The following is a 19,641-nucleotide window of genomic DNA, read 5'->3' as shown; positions in this document are numbered from 1 at the left end:
ATTCCAGGACACAGACCCTGAAAGATGGGATTTTGAGATTATGTTGTTCGTCTCCTTGGGGTTGACGGCAGTGCAGAGATTTTGGCGATGTGTAATATATATACCCATATAGGGCTGGATAATATTGTGTACTCATTTTATCCTTTCCCTCCTATCTAGCAGGTGACAGAAACTGGCTTATTATCTCAAGGAGGGGATGTGACTTCCATGAAAGCAGATACAAAAGCCTTTAGGTTTTATCCTTTTGTCTTCCAAAACCCCCAGCTCTTTAGTTCTAGGATGCTAAATTCAAAGGCCCACAGGAATCAAGCTAAGTAACATAAATGAGTGACACAGGGCAGGTGCAGAGCAATAGGGAGTGGTATGGACTGTGGTAAACTGGAGGATGCATGATCTGCTTAATGGCATTCAGATTTCATTGTTAAGGAGCAATCCTGGGGAACAGGTAGGCATGTCCCCGGATTGACTGAGAAATCAGGAAAGCACAGGGGAATCGGGGCTCAAAAGAGCAATAAGTTTGAGCGGTAGAGAAAGGAAAGGGAATTATTATGGGAAACATCTGTCACATAGATCATCCTGTCTACATCTGGGGAATTCCCCACTGTCTGAGTCTTCATAAGAAACAGCAGCTGCCTTACATCATCAGTGACAATTGATAATTTTAAAAGCATAATAGTAATACCTAAAACTCAGAATGCTTGCTCAGTTACTTCTTCGATCTGCTTCACGTATATTCTGTCATTTAATTCGCACACCCCTAGGGGGGTAGGCACAGTTACCATCTCCATTTTGCAGATGAGCAAACTGAGGCACACATGGCACCCAGGGTCACACAGATAAGTGGCAGAGCCTAGATGTGAACCCACCCAGTCTGTCTCCAGAGTCTGTGTGCTTAACACCTGACCTGCCTTTCAGCAAGGGCATGAGTGTGTGACAGAGCTTGGCTGACTAGACTTTGAATTGAGAACTCCTGACCTGAAGAAGCAGAGACATGGAGAAGCTATTCTGGTGGCAGCAGCCATATCCAGTGTCCAGGGGCATCCAGGTCCAGCAGCGGTGGCCTCATCAGACTCTGTGGCATGCTTCTCTCTGTCTGGACATCCTCATTCTATTTATCTGGGGAGTATATTTTTGCAGCTTCTCAACAACCCTGTGAGCTCCCCTGGCATCGTTTCAATAAATTCCTCTTCAGCTTGAAGCAGCTGGACTCTGTACCCGGATCACTCACATCCGGGTACCCTGACTGGTACGACTCTATCTGATATACACCTGTGCTCTGGGGCCGCTGCACCTACAGTAAGCTCCCTCGGGACTTGAGCATCTTTGAGAGAGATTCTGGTCTTTGCAACTCACCAGTCCTGGATTCAGATGACCCTGGCTTTCCAAACTCTGAGGCCGTACCAGGAAGGGACCGAGACTGCAAGGTAAGTTCTGGCTCCAGAATAATCACACCTGTCCTGGTGACAGCGGCCAGGTCTGCAGTGGAGAGTGTGGTTTGGAGCTGATCCAGATGAGGATTTTATCACATTTCATCATTATTAAGAATTAGCTCTGTGTCATTAGCACACCAAGCTATCAACTCAAATCCATCCCACCATCTGGAAGGGACTTCTGCAAACAGCATGGGGCTCAGATGGATTTGTTAGGAGAGCCGTGAGCAGAGATCAGCTGAGAGGGAGGGACAGACAGAGCGAGAAAGAGAAATAAAGTGAGAGACAGAGAGAGAGACAGAGAGTGAGAAAGAGGAACAGAGTGGGATCCGCTTGCCATCTGCCCATGTCCTAGATGTGGATGCTGAGTCCCAGAAGAGGTGATGTGACAGGCTGGCTGAAGGCCAGGCCTTCTGATTTCATAGCCTTCCAAGGCAGACCTAATGTTTGTGCCTGACCAGCAATGATTCCCCTTCTATTCTGGCAAGAGGACCGGATTTTCCTTTGGGGGACTACAGCTCTCTTCTTTGGGTCAAGATGTTTACACATGGATGACCCACCCACAAGTGGCCACATGACCCAAGTCTGGCCAATCAGATTCACAGGGAGGGTGCCAGGATAAGCACGTAACCCAACTTCAACCAACGGAAGCAAGGCCCGAGAATTTTGCTGTAACTCTTGGTAAAGTTGTGTTCCTTGCCCCTGGGAAGTCCAACCTCTTAGAAAATGACCCTGGTGTGTTAGTTGGGTGGTCTGGGAAGCAGACACTGAGATGAGGTTAGGAGAGAAAGAGATTTATTGGAGGTGACACTTGTGAAAGATATTGAATAGAAGTGGGGGGGAGGGAAGCAGGAGTGGGCAGAAGCTTTCAGACCATCATGCAGATCTGACCACACAATGCAACAGCATAAGCACTGAGCAGAAATGACCAAGCCCTAATCCCACCACCATTGGCTGGGGTCACCTGGGATCAGCAAGGCCTGGCCTCAAAAGCTCAGGCAGACCCTGAGGGAGCTACAGCAGGAGGCTGTCAGCAAACTGCACTCCTGGTGCTGATGGCAGATGCCTCCTCGAAAGGAGATCCAGCCACACGCCTCCTGGTGGGGACACATGGAACTGCGGGTGGCCTTCTTGCCCAACAGTGACTCCAACGCAGAGGACAGCAGACCCTTGGTGAGATGGACGGAGAGCATTGGAACATTGTTTGAGCTCCTGGATCCAGCCATGCTTGAAATCCGTTCTTGGGCTTCAGTCGTATTAACCAATAAAGTCTTCCCTTTTCCTTAAGCCAGATGTGTCAGGTTTCCGTCACTTGCACTCCAAGCATCCGACTAACATTCTTAGTCAAGTCAGCTTCTTTAAGTTCAACAAGTACATATTTTAGTTAGTGGAATCCCGTCAAAACATCTTCACAGATCAAACTGTCTGAGCAGGAGACCATAGCCTGTTGTGTCAACACGTTCTATCCCCTCAGCCCTAGCGACTGGGTCAAGGACGGCCATGTGACACAGTGTTGTGATCTAGCTCTATGACAAATGTTAGGAAGTTACATTCACATTTCTGCCTCTGAAAGACATTCAGATATTAACAATGAAGTGACTAAAATGAAACTATCTCACTGATAGTCTCTTACGGGATAAAGTAGGTAATCACATTTTTCTCTGAGATTCAATAATAAATTGAAAGTGGTGGTCCAGAGTACAGACCCTGGGGCCAGCCCACCTGGGTTTGAGCCCAGCTCCAGAACTTTCGGGCTGCATGACCTCGGGCAAGTCCCTCAGACTGTGTGCCTAGATTTCTTCATCTGTAAAATGGGGGAGATGATAGCACCCACCCCAGGGGCCTGGCAGGAAGATGAAATGCGTTACTCCGTGTAAGTGTGCCTAGGAGAGTGACTGCTGTGTAATTAGTGTTACATGTGACCATCATCACCTAAAATGCTTCCAACGCCACCCGTACACGTTTCCGTTTTCCCGAACTTGACCTTTGTACAAAAGCAAAGGCTGCTCCCCACCCCCCCCCCCAAGATTGGAGGCAGCCGGTGGGCAGAGCGAGGGCCAGCCTCCACCTTCTGTTTGTCTTCCTCGGAGGAAAAAAATATGCACGCAAAGACGAGGCTCTGTAACCCATTTGAGTGTCTCATTACAACTATCTAATGCTATTTGCAGGCTTTGTGTTCCATTTGGCAACTTGTTAAAGTAATTGAACAAAATATAACTAAGGAACAATTATAATGAAGTTTGTAATTAGGTCCTTACAACACCTAATATGGAAAATATTTCAGATGCTTTTTAAAAAACGGTACTCAAGTGAGGTGAGGCAGATTCAGAAATCAGAGAAAGCTAAGGATGCTTTCTCTGGTTTCTAACGAATAAAGTCCCCCAAAATCATTATCCAGCATCAATAGGCTAATTTGAATGAGATAGTGGATGTGAGTGTGTAACCCAAGGCATGGCACATAGTAGGTGTACAGGAAATATTAGTTCCTTCCCTCCCATTGGCAGGAAGGTCAATGAGGGTAGGCAATGTCATCTACTGCTGTCTGAGGTTTCTTTGGGTTTTTTTTCAGTTTTTATTTTATTCTGGAGTATAGTTGATTTACTATGTTCTGTTTGTTTTAGGTGTACAGCAATGTGATTCAGTTATACACAGACATATATCTATTCTTTTTTGGGTTCTTTCCCCATATAGGTTATGATAGTGTTGAGTAGAGTTCCCTGGGGTCTACAGTAGGTCCTTGTTGATTATGTAATTTATATATATTAGTGTGTACATGTTCATCTCAACCTCCGAATTTATCCCTCTTCCCCCTCCCTTTCCCCTTTGGTAACCAGATGTTTGTTTTCTAAGTCTGTGAGTCTGTTTCTGTTTTGTAAATTAGTTCATTTGTATCAATTTTTAGATTCCACATAGAAGTGATATATGATCTTTTTGGTTCTCTGTCTGACTTACTTCACTTGGTGTGATCATCTCTAGGTCCACCCATGTTGCTGCCAATGGCATGATTTCATTCTCTTTCCTGTCATCTGTGTTAAATGGGGCCTCGCGGGGAACTCTACAGTGGAGAGCCCTGTCAGACCCCACCTCAGCCACGGGATCACCCTGCATCATGTTCTCAGCGTTTATCCATGTTGTAGCACGTATCAGAATTTTATTCCCTTTTATAGCTAAATAATATTCCACGTTTTGTTTATCCATTCATCTGTTGATGGACATTTGGGGGTCGTTTCTACCTTTTGGCTATTGGGAGTAATGCTGCTATGAACATGGGTGTACAAACATCTGTTCTGAGTCTTGGCATTCAGTGCTTTTGGGTACATACCCAGGAGTGGAGTTGCTGGGTCACACGGTAACTCTGTGTTTAACTTTTCGAGGAACTGCCAAACGGTTTTCCAAGCAGCTGCAGCATTTTATATCCCAGCAGCAATGCAAAGGGTTCTGATTTTTCCACATCCTCAGCAAAGCTCAATTTTTGCACACACATAGATAAGCTCAAGTAACCACCACAGGGATCAAGATAGAGCACGTTTCCTGCACCCCAGAGGCCAGCCTGGTGGGCATGCGTATTGGTGAAAAGCTCCCCAGCACCCAGGGCCGAGAACCATGCCCTTAAGTCTTTGCGGCTGACTCTCTGGGAAGGCTGGCTGACTCCCAACCTAAAATAAACCTCAGGTCTGTCACCTTGACAGAGTGGCTAATAATGCCACAGTGGGCAGAAGCCCGTCGATCATGGGCTGCCGCCTTCCTCTGGAGAGCTGAGGAAGAGCCGGGGACGCAAGGGGACGCGGGACGGGTGCAGGGCTCACCGGAGTGAATGCCCGGCTATGCGGGCCCTGCACGGAAATCTCCGCCGGCAGCTCCCCAGGCCTCTCCCCAAACTGCGAACGTGAAATCTAGCAGCCAGGCAGAAGGGCTCACCTCCCCAAATTCAATTTGCAAGGTCGACCATGCAAGGACCCAGGCCTAATGGAATTGTCACATCTGTGTCGCAGCCATTTACAACGTGCTCTTGCGGGGTCTGAACATGAAAGCAATTATGTGATACATACTTTGGCAAGAACCTGAGGTCCCCATCAGGGGGAGAGAGACACTGCCGAGTCAGGTTATTTAAAAAGAAAGAAAGAAAGAAAGAAAAGAAAAGAAAAGGAAAACAGCCAGAAAAACACAATCATTATGAAAATTTGAAAATTTCCGCTTCTCCAGAAATCACATATGAAGACCTAAGAATCAGAATCCTTTTAGAAGCTCCATTGTCTTAAGAGTATAAATAGCATCCTGTGAAAAACCCACAATTTCAATCAAGCTGGAATAATGGGAAGGACCACTCATGGAACGTTGTCTTTTAAAATTTCATGACACATGAATTGATTCTCCTCCAAATCTAATTAGAGGCTCAAACATATGAGAGGGTTTGTGACGACGTCAAAGTGACTTGGAAACCGTATGTGGCAATTGATCTTTTTCACTGAGGTGTGATTTTTTTTTATATCAATCTAGACATGCAAGAACTACCCACCCCACCCCACAAAAAAGAACTACCCAAAAAAAGGACCACATAATGAGGTTTTGATTATCAAGAAAGGGATTCTCTCCATTCTTTGCAAGCCCTTTCCAAAAGGTTCAGGAGGAAGGTCAGGACCAGCGTCTGGAACCAGCCTGCGTGGGCTGGAATCCAGCCCTGTGTGACCTCAGGCAAGTTCCTTGAACTTGGTGCCTTGTTCCCCATCTGCAAAATGGGGATAATGATGATATTGACCTCCCAGGCTCATAGTCAGGATCACGCCCTTGGAACAGTGCCCAGCACGTGGTCAATGTTGGCTATTATTAGCACCAGCCAGCCTAAGGCCCAGACAAATGGCTCCAGGCCCTGAAGCTGTGGTCCTGAGCCCCGTCCATTATAGAAGGACAGCTAAACAGACACTCCAGCAGGCGCCACAGCCCTTGGCCACCAGGACAGCCCAGACTGACGAGAAACAAGCTCGCTGCCTTTGGCAACTGGCACCTGCTTCGGACGTCAGCGCACAGAGGGGACCCAGGCCGTCATTATCAGCGCTGCAGGCCCACCGTCTGCTTGATGCGGTGTGATATTCATCAGCTCCTTCCAGTGCAGCCTGGGTGGGAAATAAGCACCAGCCGCACCCTCCGGCAAACGCCGTTTCTGTTTCCTGTGCCCACCAGTGGTCCTGAAGCATCACCGCAGGTTGAGGACCCCTGCTCAGGGCGACCCAGGGCTTCCTTCCGACATGGGGACCACACTCCACCAGGTGTGGCCAATCAGAACCTTCCATTCCCCTGGTCACAGTGATTGTGCACATGACCTTGGCCAGACCAATGAGATTTCTCCCCAGGTCTTTTGTTGGAACTTAGGCAATAAGTCAAAGATGAACACCTATGCAGAAGAAAGTAGGGACAAGATTTTATAGTAGTAGATGATGTTTACTGAGTGCCTACTATATGCCTGGCACTATTTATAGGCAATGTGGTTACTTCACTCTCACCACAACCCTGTGAGATGCATAGTCTTTTTAATCCTCACTTTTATAGATGGGGAAATGAGGCTCAGGGAGGGTAAGTAAATTCTCTATGGTCACACAGACAGCGGAAGAGCCATAATTCAGATCTAGGCAGTTGGTTCCAGGGTAAGGTTGCCAGACTTACTGAAACAGAATGCTCAGTTAAGTTTGAATTTCAGATAAACAATGAATATTTTTTTGTTATAAATATGTCCTATGTAATATTGGGGACACACTTACACTAAAAAGCTATTCACTGTGTATCTAAAATTCAAATTTAACTGAGTTTCCTGTATTCTATCTGGCAACCTAATTCCAGAGCCCAAGCTCTTAACCACTACATCCTACTGCCCTTACAAGATGCCATGAGAGCATGAGGCTGAAACCTGATCACATTATCCCAGCTCCTGGATCCCACTGTGCCTGAAGCCTGTGATGAGAGATGGCTTTTTGTCACGGTGCCAGTCCCAGTTCAAATGAGCATTTTTATTGAAGGCTTACTCTGTGGTTGGGACTGAGGGGTGGAGATACAGACAAGGAGGAAGAGTCCCATCTTCAAGGGCCTGAGTGAGGCTGAGGAGACAGGTCTCACACACAGAAAGGTGCTAAGCGGAGTGGGATCACACCTGCTGAGGCCAGGGCCATTGAGAGGGTGTATTTGTTTTCTATTGCTTCAGAATAGATTATCACAAACTTAAAAGGTTTAAAACAACACACACGGGGCTTCCCTGGTGGCGCAGTGGTTAAGAATCCTCCTGCCAATTCAGGGGACACGGGTTCGAGCCCTCGTCCGGGAAGATCCCACATGCCGCGGAGCAACTAAGCCCGTGCGCCACAACTACCGAGCCTGTGCGTCTGGAGCCCGTGAGCTACAACTACTGAGCCCGCGAGCCGCAACTACTGAAGCCCACGCGCCTAGAGCCTGTGCTCTGCAACAAGAGAAGCGACCGCAATGAGAAGCCCGCGCACCGCAACGAAGAGCAGCCCCCACTCACCACAACTAGAGAAAGCCCGCACGCAGCAACGAAGACCCAACGCAGCCAAAAATAAATAAATAAAATGAATAAATGTATTAAAACACACACACACACACACACACACACACACACACACACACACACACACATTATCTTACCATTTTCATTGGCCAGAAGTCCAGGCGCTGCTTAGCTGGTTCACAGCTCATGGTCTCACAAGGCTCCATCAAGGTCCAGGAGGTCCAGGGGAAGTCCCTGGTGGGCCAGTGGTTAGGACTCTGAGCTTCCACTGCAGGGGGCACAGGTTCAATCCCTGGTCGGGAAACTAAGATCCCGCATGCCACGTGGCACAGCCAATAAAAAAGGTGGAGGTCCAGCTGTGTTCTATCTGGAGGCCTGATTCGAGAAGGATCTCCTTCCCAGCTCCCTCAGATTGCTGGCAGAATTCACTTCCTGTGGCTGTAGAATACATGGTAGCTTGCTTTTTTAAAGCCAGAAATTTCTGCTACTTGGAGTCTCTGACTTCAGGGAAGGCCTGGAACTTCTTTTAAAGGACTCACGTCATTATTTCAGGCCCACCTGGATAGACTTCCTTTTGATTAATGCAAAGTGAGATTATGGACCTTAACTGCATCTGCAAAATCTCTTCACCTTTGCCATATCCGATCGGTTAGACTCAGGTCACAGGTCCCACTCACATCAAGAGGAGTGGCTAACACACAAGTGTGGGTGCTAAGGGTGGGAATTATGGGGTCATTGTAGGGTGTGTCCACTACAGATGGGACACGTCAGCCCAGACTGGCACAGCAGGACAGGCTTCCCGGGGAGAGGGGATGTGAGTCCGTTTCAGGAGGGGTGGTTTGAGGAGTGAAGAACTTCAGGCAGGTGAGACAGGGTTTGACCTGAGCAATTCCGGTGCCTTTGTTTATAGTGATTTCCATCTCTGGCCTCACTGCAGCCTCTCCCAGCCATGGCAGGTGGTTGTTTCTTATCATCCGACGTCTTGAGTGAGGAAACTGAGGCAGAGAGAGGGAAAGTGATTGGTCTAAAGTCAAGAGATGGGAGGGGTGGGAAGAGAAGGGGGAAGAGGGGAAGAGGAGGAGGGGAAAGGGGGAGGGGAGGAGGAGAGAGGAGGAAGGAGAAGAGAGGAAGGAGAGGGGAGGGGAGGCGGAGTAGGGGGCAGGGGCCCCAGGTGTGGGCAGGAGTTACAGCGGCAATGTGTCGGCCCCCCAGGAGGGCTGAGCCCACCTGCCCACACTGCAGCCCCTGGCCCAGCACCTGGGCTGCAGAGGCCTCAGAGGGGGGCAGCTAGATGTTAATCCAGAGTCTCACAGACTTTTAAAGGCAAACCTAAGATTTCAGAGCTTTACTTTGCAGAGTTTATGTTATGGAAAAACAGAGCACATTTCTCCCCAGCCCACCCCTGTTTCCTTCATCTGGAAATCCATTCTAAGTCACCAGGACCCAGCTTGTTTTCCAAGCAACCTGAGATTCTGTCGAGCTGGGGAGGGGCCTAGGAGCAGGGCGAGAGACACAGGTTAGAGGGAGTCTCTCCTAGAGAAAGAAGGAACCAGGGAGGAAAGAAGAGAAGGGCTGACACCTAAGAAAAGATGAAAAGAAACAGGGGCTCGTTGCTGCCTCTGCTGCTGCTTTTTTTTTTTTTTTTTTTGGGCCGTGCCCACCCGGCTTGTGAGATCTTAGTTCCCCGACCAGGGATCCAAGCCGCTCGCCCCGCAGTGGAAGCGCTGAGTCTTCCTCGGAGTCTTAACCACTGGACCACCAGGGAAGTCCCTGCCTCTGCTTCTTAAAGAAAAGCCACACGCTCCTCCGGAACCCACGTTCCTCACCCTCACTCCCGCTTACTGGAAGAAGCCGGCTCCACGCCTGCCGGAGAGTCATGTGACCCAGGCTTAGCCAATCAGCATAGTCTCTCCTCCTGGCCAGTGATTGGCTCAGGTTTGGGCACATGATCCAAACAGTCCAATGAGCTTCAACATGGGAACTCACGTTGGAACTACTAGGGGAAAAAAAATGTTTCTCCCCTCTCAGCCCTGTGAGGACGTAGCCTGGAGCTGTATTCACCTTTGTCTCCTGAGAGGAGAAGCCATCTGAGAATGTGATCAACACAGAGGAGGGCAGAGCGGATATGGGGGCAGAGAACACTGATGACATCACGGAGCCCCTGGATCCTGCCACACCTGAAGCTAGTCGCAGCACTTGAGTTTTCAGCACTGTGAGCCAATAATACCCTTTTTTCGCCTGAGCCAGTTTGGATCGGGGTTTCTGTTACATGTAGCCAGGAAAATCCTGAGTCATGATTGAAAAATGCAAGCGGACACCAAAAGGAATGAGACCACGCTGAGCAGGTAAATGGTGAGCAGGAAGGATGAGACCGGCAAGCTCGAAGCCCAGAAAATGAAAACTGGGTCCAAGCTGTCCCTTTTCCTCTCCCCAGAACCTAGCCTGACTCATGATGTACAGTTTGAGCCAGGGAAAGAAAGAGTAGGAGGAAGCACAGGGAGGGCGTCCCAAGATGAAAAAGTTTGGAAATTGTTCCAGAGCATAATGAATTGACTTAACAACGGTTTCTCCCCTGGAAGTCATCTAATGAAATTATGAGACCATCCACTTACTGCTGTGACGGCCAAGGGCACGCTCCAAGATGATCAGCCGTGACAAGGAGCCAGCACTTAGCTCGTAGTGCATTTTAAACATCATCTAAACGGGCCTTTTCTTTTCCATTTATGACAGCCTTCAAGGCTTGGGGACATGATGGCAGCAGGCTTTTAGAAGGAGTTTGTGCTGATGTAAACGGCAACTCGGCTCATCAACGCCAGCTTGGGCTTCCGGCGGAATCCGACAGGCTCCCCATCACCTTGGCTGTGTGTTCAACACCTATTTGCTTGATGAACCGGAACCGTTCTTGTGTTTTGTGCACGAGTGGTGCTCGGGGTGACAGGGTGACGCTGGGGGAGGGCGGGGGCGGCAGGGAGGGTCTGCATCCGGGGCCGGGTGGATGGAAGACTTTTCCAGAAGTCAGCTTGCCCGTTTTCTCCTTCCCTACTCTCTTCTGTCACCCGTGGGAGGCGACCAGGGGCACAGAACCTCGCAGCCCCGGCCAGGCCACGCTGCAGGTCCTAAGGCTCCCTGGAGCTGCTGCTGGGACATGGGTGGTGGGAACGGGAAGGACAGGAGCAGGGAGGAAGGCTCAGTGCAGCTGGCCGGCAGGTGCCGGGGTTTTGAAGAGCGATGCTGGGGCCAAGGCACTCCACGGGAGAGCTGGCTCCGCGGGCGATGGAGTGGGCTGTTGTTCCAGCCCATCTGTCTCTCGTTAATGAAGTTGTCCAGCGCGGCCTATTAATAAGGACGCGTGGGCTCAGCCGGCCTGGGACGTCCTGCCAGAACTAAAGGGCACGGCGACTAAGCCTTAACGACTCCTCAGGCACAGTCAATATGAAGTGGCTTCCAAGCACCCGGCCGGAGGAGAGGGCCGGGGGTCCAGGGCCTGACCTGAGCCCTGGGAAGGAGGCTGGCAGGCCGGTCACAGGGGGAGGATAAGCCCAGCCCGGGGGTAGTCAGCAACCAGGGGTCCCGAATGCCCACCCTCCCGGCTCGGGGCTCACGCCTTCCTGACCACCACTCTTCCCTCTTCCTGCCCTACAGCACCTGGCGGAGTTTGCGAAGCCAAGTAGGCAGAATAATCCCACTCCCACCCCCAGAAGGATGCCCACATCCCAATCCCTGGAACCTGTGAAAACATTAGGTTATGTGGCCAGGGGCATTTAAGGCTGCAGACGGAATTAAGCTTGCTAATCGGTAGGTGTTAAAATAGGGGATTATCCTGGATTATTTGAGTGAGGCCAGGGTAATCACAGAGGTCCTTGTACGTGGAAGAGGGAGGCAGGGGTGTCAGATGCTGCAGCCTTTGAGGATGAGGGATGAGCCACCAGCCGAGGAGGGAGGCGCCTCCAGAAGCTGGAAGGCAAGGAACGGGCGCCCCCTAGAGCCTGCAGAAGGAACACCACCTGCTGGCGCTCTGATTTTAGCCCAGCGAGACCTGCGTCACACTTCCGACCCCCAGAACTATAATAAATTCATGCTGGTTTAAGTTTGTGGTAATTTGTTACAGCAGCATGAGTAAACTAATACAGGCATACTTGGGAGACATGGCCGGTTCTGTCCCGACCACCGCAATAGAGCGAGTCACATGAAGTTTTTGGTTTCCCAGCACGAATAAAGGTTGTTTATACTATACTGTAGTCTATAAGCTATGCGATGGCATTATAAAAAAAAAAAAAGTACGTACCTTAACTAAAAAATACTTCATGGCTAAAAAATTCTGTCTGAGCCTTCAGTGAACTGTAATCTTTTTGCAGGTGGACGGTTTGAAATATGGCGAGAATCGCCAAAACGTGACACAAGGACACGAAGTGAGCAAACAGCACCCACAGATTTGCACAGGGTTGTCACAAACCTTCAGTTGGTAAAAAAAACAAAACACAGTATCTTCAAAGCACAATAAAGCGAAGTGCAATAAAATGAGGTCTGCCTGTACACAAAGGTAACAGGCCCGGTTTAAAAGCACTCAGCTGTCCAGACTTCCCCGCAGGGAGGGGTGGCCTGTGCCCAGTTCTGGCCTCTGAGGCATAAGCAGGTGTGCACTGGCTGGGCTTTCCTGGAAAGCCATTGCTTTGCTGATACAAAGGGCGGGGGGTGCCGAGGAGGGACAGGCTCTTTGCCTCTCACCCAGCCCTGGTCGCTTCCTCCTTCCCGCCTGGGACACGGATGGGACGCTGGGGGTGAGCAGCCCCACGCGAGCACAGCGGAGCCCAGGGGACAGGAGGAGCCGGGCACCTATCGCCCCTGCACCCGCCCTACAGCGGCCTCTAACCTGCCGTGACGCGAGAAAAATGAGCCCTGCCAGGAGGCAGCCCAGATGCTGCAACACAGAGCCAGGAACGACCCAAGTGCCACCCGGCTCCTGCAATGATGAGGAAGTGCCATCCAGAACCCCAGCAGCCCTGAGCCCTGGGGGAGCCCAGGGTGAGGAAAGTCCTCCTCCTCTGGGGGCTGGCTTCACACTGAGAAGGGCTATGGGGCCATTCGGGCACCAGGCACGGCCGCTAACTAGCAGGGACCCAGGACATGCCCCCGCCACCTGGGCCAAACATCTCCCAGCGGGTTGCGGCTCCTGGCTGGCCCATCAGCACCAGCTTTAAGCCCTCAGATCCAGCCCCGGCTTCAGAGAAAACACGCAGCACGCCACTCGCACGGGTGTGTGCACATACACGTATATGCTTACTGTATTAAATGCCTCATAGCACCTGCCCCGTTTTTTTATGAAGTTCGAAATCGTTTATTAAACATTGTGTGTATGTCTGCCTTTAAGTTGGCAGAGACCTATCCAATCTCTTACAATACCCAGTTTATACTTGACATTCACACTTGACAAGAAACAATCCATCGTTTAGCCATGACAGACATTGCTGGCCAATCCTGATGCACTTTTTTTCAGCTGAGATTTGGCTTCAGAGTCCTTCTGAATGGGACACTCTGCCTATCACCCATTTATCAGAGCTGCCACCTGAGGGGAAACCTCTTTACTATCCCAGGATAGAATCACTTTTCCGGACTTTACTCTGCATTTAAAATGTGGTCATAAATTAGCTCCAGTAAACTCAGTGCTGCCCCGTTTCTATAATCCACGAGAAAAAGGGTTCAAGAAAGTTTTTCACCGTACTCGGTTTTAAAAAATACAAAAATGAACATTACGATGACAGAAGTGTGTTAAGAGGCTGAACTGAACAGTACATTCAAAAGTACATACAGCTGCTGGCGACAAGCTTTTGATGTGCAGGTCCCGGCCCCCTGTGCAGTGAGGCCACGCCCCCTGAGGCCCAGTGGCTCTGCCTCAGCAGGACCCGTGGCCTGGGGGCTCGTCCACATCCCTGAGTGACACTCCCCACGGCGTGGACATCACCCACGCCTTCAAACACCCACACACCACACACTTAATTAACATTAAAAAAATTTCAAACCACTCAAAGCCCGGGAAATTAAGAGATCCTATTAAAACGTGAAACCCACTCATTCTCCAAAGGGAACTGGAACTCTATCTTCTGGGGAGCACCGATGGCTGGGTGTGACACACGGTTCCCCCAGGAGCTGCCCAGATTCCATCCGTGACACACAGAGAGTGGGAGAGCGGTCGGCCCGGGGTCCTGAGAATCTGCCGTGAGATGCTGTAAAGTCCCCCTGGGACGGGCCCCGTGACAGGTAATGTGCCACAGCAGACAGATGGGCCCTGAAGGGTGGCGGCCAGAGCCGGGAGACCAACACAGAGGAAAGAAAGAGATCTGGGCCTTAAGAGAGGGAAACGGAGCCACAGTACAAGGCTGCAGGCCGGTCACTGCCCTGGGGTGAGCCGTCACCAGGATGCCTGCGGGCCCTGGATGGGGACCAGGTGTCAGCCATGCCGGTGCACGCACAGGAGACCCCAGCTCCTCCCTGCGAGTGTGCAAAGACACACACTCTCCAGACTGCCACACACACAACCCAAACCCTCCCTTTCGGCCCCTGAAGGTCAGGATCCCCCTGTGGCGGGTGGAAGAGTCAGGGACCCACCAGGTGAAACCGCAGAACAGAGAATCGTTCTTCCCCAGCCTACGGACTTGGTGCAAACTCCTTTGAGAAGAGCCGTAGGTTAAGTCTTTTCTTTCTTTTTTTTTTTTTTTATAAATTTATTTATTTATTCATTTATTTATTTTTGGCTGCGTTGGGTCCTCGTTGCCGCACCCGGGCTTTTCTCTAGTTGCGGCAAGCGGGCTTCTCATTGCGGTGGCTTCTCTCGTCGCAGAGCACGGGCTCTAGAGCGCAGGCTCAGTAGTTGTGGCACACGGGCTTCGTTGCTCCGCGGCATGTGGGATCCTCCCGGAGCAGGGCTCAAACCTGTGTCCCCTGCATTGGCAGGCGGATTCTCAACCACTGCGCCACCAGGGAAGTCCCTCTAAGTAACTTCTTGAACACACAGAAGTGACAGGACAGACGTGTGTGGCTCAGGGACGTGCCAGCTGGCCCGGCTCAGAAGTCCTGCAGCTCGGGGACGTCCCGGTACAAATCCAGGGTCTCGGGGTTCGAGAAGGCTCTGCGGTGCTCCACGGTTTTCCCAGCGATGATCTGCTTCACGGCCATTTCCACTTTCTTGCCGTTGAGGGTGTACTGCCAGGGGAGGGGAGGAAGCAGACAGAAAGAGCATTTAGACCCGAAGGGGAGAAAAGTCCCTCAGCTCTGACATCTGGGCACATCCAAGCCGAAACGACCATTGTGACCTGGGGCGACGAGAGCGAGCGATTCTCGGTGGGTGACTGTGAGCAAGTTCCTTAACCTGGGTTTGTCCCCTTGAACATAAACTGGGGACCAGAGCACCACCCCGAGGCTGTGGGCAAGCCGATGAGTTAAGGCGCACACAGCTCTCAGACATGCCTCGTTGTTACACTGCCTCTTTATTGCTTACATTTACTTTCTTACACTGTATTATACTAGAAAGACTAGCTTATTTCAGGAGTGGGCTGGCTTCCTGTGACTGTCCCCGACCACCGGAAAGTGAGCTTCGTCCAAGAGCCTCACCAAACTTCCGGCAAATCTTCCCCCAGAACCGTCATCTGAATGAGATGGGGCACTGCTTTTCCCATAGTCGGACTCTGTCCAAATGCTCAAAGGCCCCTCTAAAATTCGTAGCACGCGTTTCATCTTTAACCCCAATGGTCATTTGGCGGCTGTGCTGGAGTGTTTAGGGACCAGGAAAATTCTGGAACAAACAGAGAGCCCTTTAATAAAGCCGCTGGTGCCCTGATCTCTCCTCGCACTGGCACTTTTTTTTTTTTTTATCCTGAGATGTAATTAAAATTCATTCATTGAAAACCTCGGTCTACATGTGAACTAATTAAGGATCTGAGCACCGGATTCTGAGGGACCACCTGCCACTGAGGCGTCGTCAGCCCCTCTCGCCCTGAAATGCAAGCGTCTCGCGTGCTTTCTGTGCTTTAAAGCCCCAAGAACAGCCTGCATCAGCTGACAAAACAAACAAGGCGTTGTTTTACAAGAAATCCTGCTCCTGCTTCCTGGTGAGAAGGGCTGGGGGGTGGGGCAGAAGGTCCCTGGACTCCTGCTTGGCCCCCTCCCTACCCCCCCTACCCAAGAGATAAGGCACAGCCTCCCATCAGGATGGGCCAGCACGTCAGCTGTGACCAGTGACGAAGACCTGCTGAGATCAGGGCAGTCGTGGCCGCCGGGCCCTCCAGCCTGGCAGGGCCTCAAATGCCCGCTCGTGTTCCCCTTGGTGTGACCAGACCCCCGGCCGTGACCTTGGCCGTGTCCAGCCCCGAGTCCCTGTGGCTGCGCCGGACCCCCGCCAGCCTGGTGACACAGGGCGAATCCTCTCCGAAGTGCTCCATTAGTTCGGACCACAGGGATCTGAGAACACAAGGGCACTTGAAAAAAGCCCCAGGAACCCTCGAAACGACTCCACAGGCCAAGCGGACGGAGGAGGAGAGAGCTGAACTGAGTGTCCGGAAGTCAGGGGGCGAGAGCCAGGCTGAGGACGGAAAGAAAGACAGGCCAGGACGCTCCTCACCTTCCAGCAAATCGCTCCACTCTTCTTGGGAGCAGATACAGTTTGGGAATCACCATTTCGGCAGCAAAGGACACAGATTCGTTCTCAACAAAATAAAGCCGAGGGGACTATCACATTCTAGTTCCCCAAACTGTTCCAGATCCAGAACTGATCCACTGAAGGGAAGCCTAAGACCCTCACCAGGGAAAAGACAGTGAGTGTCACTGACTCAAGAAGTCCCTCCTCTCCCTGAGAGCCACTGTCTGCACAGTGTCACCGGGAGTCGCCCGCCGAGTGAGACAAGAGAGCTCCCAGGCCGCGGGGCCCGTCCTACGCATAACCAAAGTGGAAAGGAAATGTGTGGACGGTATAAAAAGCCCTGGTTCTAACTGCACCTCACACGCCCGCCCCTGCTGGGGGAGCGACAGGCAGACTCTCCTTCCCCTGGTGGCCCAGTTAACCCATTCCCGTCCCCGCCTCTGTGAACAGCTACTCTGCGGGCTTGGCCCCACTGTGCACTTACACTGCTGTGTGCGCACACACGTGTATACACAGAGGCCTTCTCGGCTGACAGAGGCCTTTGTTTTGTAAGCACACAAGTTAAAGCCGTGATCCGATCTGAGTGCATCTCCTCCCCCACTGAGAACTGAAACAAAGTATTGGCGGGAGGGGGGGCAGCTTTCTGGAGCCGTGCCTCTAAATAGATTCAAATCTTCTTTCTGCAGGCAGAACTTAAAATTAAAAGGCAAGAGCAACGGCACCCCAGCGACTCTTTAAAAAGTTAAAATTAATTTTCACATTAATAATTTGAGCACACGCTAAAACCACACAGGGGAAAAGCCAGTTGGACGTGCCAGGCTGGGCCTGCTTACCCTCTGAGGACTGGTGTTTAGCAGAAGTTGCTTTACATGCAATTTAGGAAGAGTAAAAAAAAAAAAAAAAAAAAGAGAGGGAGATGGCAGAAAAGAAAACAGGATGGGGTTGCCAGGCAACGGGCACCAACTATATATAAAGCATGAGCAAGCGTCTAGATGAGAGCTCCGGAAGCACGCGGGCTCTTGGGGGGCCGTACCGGGATACCCTGGGTCTCCAGGATGAGGCTGGGCACGTGCCGGGCGGACAGGCCCAGGCGGATGGCGCTGCAGACCCTCTTCACCAGGTCGGGCCGGAAGGTGTGGCCGGAAGCCATCTTCAGGAAGAGGATCACCCTCTCCTCCCCGTCCTTGTTGTACTGGGGGACACACAGGCTGTCCAGGACCTCCTTGAAGGCCTCCACTGCGGAGACAGGGCCAGGGCCTCGCTCTCACACCGTCCCACCTTGATGGGGACCGCGTGGCTCCCCTGGCACCCCCCGGCAAGAGCCCCGGGGAACAGGCAGCAGGACACCCACCCCAGCAGGGTCAGAGGGCTGTAGCTCGCGCTGGAAGGGCTGACGTCTTACAAGGAGCCGGGCACCCGCCTTACTTGCTCAATTACAAATTTAAAAATAAGGAAAGGAATCAAGTGCCGCGGCGAGGGTCCTCCACTCGTGGGAGGAAGAAAGGCTGGAATCACATGGATCAAGATTCCACCCTGATTACACAACCCTGACATGACTTTGGGACTCTGTCATCTGCATGAGGCCGCCTCCCTGGGAGGCTGATTTCGTGGCCCTGGTGGGACATTTTGAAGGCTCACAGGTGACTCTACTGTGCATCCATGAGGCCCACTGTCTTTATCTGGCGTCCTGGATGGTGCTGTGTGACTGTCAGCAATCACACAACCTCTCTGTGCGTCTTTCTTCACCCATAAAGAGTGGACACAGTTGACCAACCTGATGGAGCTCACTGTGAGGATGAGATGTAATGGAATGGGGATGGGCCACAGGACCTTAAGAATCCTGTCCTGAGGTTTTCTGAGCCACAAGCAGTGTGGACGAGGCATGTTCTAGAAAGAAGGACATGCTCATACGTGTCGATTCTCACGCCCGGAGGCAAAGGGGCAAGAGTTATGCCAAAAGGTGGGATCTTTGGAAAGCAGGTCCCCGCTGAGACAGTCCTTGCGTCGCTCCTGGATGCCTTGAGAACAATGCCGGGACAGAGAATGCTCACCGATGTTATAGATTTCCGAGCTGCCGAATCGCACTCCGTTGGGGTTGAGTGTGCCGTCGCTGGAGAGAGAGACGAGGTCATGGACACACGGCGGCTCCAGAGTGAGGCCCGTCGCAGGGGCCCCAGGGACAGTCACCCCCTTTCCACGACAACATGCCATCATTACTGGCGGCCTCCCCAGCTCCTGATCCCGACCACCCCCCTTTCTCCCTCTAAACTCAAAGCTAGCTATCAAGGGGGTCCCCTTTGTGTGGGCACATCGGCCACCTCCCTGCCCCCCCGCCACACAGGTTGCCCCCCTCCCGGGTGCGGGCGCCCCTCCTCCCTTCACTCTGGGAAGGGCCGTAGCAACGGCAGACAAGACACGGGGGGCACGTCGGCCGCGGGCCTCCCACCCCAAAGCCCCCCGACCCAGCACTGCGGGGCACAGAAATGTGGGTCAGGCCCAGACCCACCCCAGGGAAGCTGACACAGGAAGAACCCAGGAAGGGCCCAAAGTGGGGCAGCCAACCCACCCCGCAGACCAAGCAGATGGAAGGGTCCCGGACACGGGAAGCGCCCCGCTCTCCCTGCCCAGATGCCTCGGGAAGCGTGGCCCCAGGTTAGAGAAGCCAAGTCCGCGGCCCTCACCTTCGGCCCAGCATGATGATGCCCCTGGTCTTGGGGTTGATTCTGCAGTAGTCGCCGTGCACCCAGACACCTGCCGGGGGGCAGAGGGGCTCGGTCACTCCAAGGGGACAGGATCCTGACCGGATGCCTGGACAGATGCCCTCGGAAGGCATGACACCGACGTAACTCTCGTCAACAGACACGCCCGAGGCCCAGAACCAGGCGTGACGTGGGGCTGGGGGCGGAAGTGAGCCAGACATCTCCCGCCCCCAAGCGCACGGCTTCCAGTGGGCTCCGCCTTCCAGTGGGCTCCGCCCCACACCCAGGTCTGAGATGTGGCAGCGCGCAAGAAACGCCCCTCCCGCAGGTACCAACGAGGGCTGCGGGAATTCACGGGGGCTGAGCGCAACC

At 52.1% G+C, this 19,641-nt stretch overlaps 2 protein-coding genes across 4 annotated transcripts in view; both read right to left on the bottom strand.

The window, feature by feature from the left end:
• TMEM132B (transmembrane protein 132B) overlaps positions 1 to 13,170 on the bottom strand; it is a 420,187-nt gene extending 407,017 nt beyond the window's left edge. Inside the window, exons 1-2 of the mRNA XM_082353216.1 lie at positions 9,759 to 13,170; positions 8,079 to 8,936 (exon numbers count right to left, since the gene is read on the bottom strand). The gene's annotated coding sequence lies outside the window, so the exon portion shown is untranslated. The remainder of the gene's footprint in view (positions 1 to 8,078; positions 8,937 to 9,758) is intronic.
• An 82-nt stretch (positions 13,171 to 13,252) lies between these two features.
• Positions 13,253 to 19,641, bottom strand: part of BRI3BP (BRI3 binding protein) — a 108,959-nt gene continuing 102,570 nt past the window's right edge. The window contains exons 18-21 of one of the 3 annotated variants that reach the window (XM_082353232.1): positions 19,252 to 19,321; positions 18,622 to 18,680; positions 17,604 to 17,806; positions 13,253 to 15,138 (exon numbers count right to left, since the gene is read on the bottom strand). In XM_082353232.1, coding sequence (XP_082209358.1) covers positions 15,001 to 15,138; positions 17,604 to 17,806; positions 18,622 to 18,680; positions 19,252 to 19,321 — 470 coding nt within the window. In that variant the 3' untranslated portion in view covers positions 13,253 to 15,000. The remainder of the gene's footprint in view (positions 15,139 to 17,603; positions 17,807 to 18,621; positions 18,681 to 19,251; positions 19,322 to 19,641) is intronic. The other 2 variants (XM_082353233.1, XM_082353234.1) reach the window with 2 other exon arrangements.

This window comes from Balaenoptera borealis (genome assembly GCF_965194805.1).
Source record: "Balaenoptera borealis genome assembly, chromosome: 14".
NCBI lineage: Eukaryota > Metazoa > Chordata > Mammalia > Artiodactyla > Balaenopteridae > Balaenoptera > Balaenoptera borealis.
The sequence above is the reverse complement of the archived record's forward strand: the minus strand, read 5'-3'. Positions and strand labels throughout refer to the sequence as shown.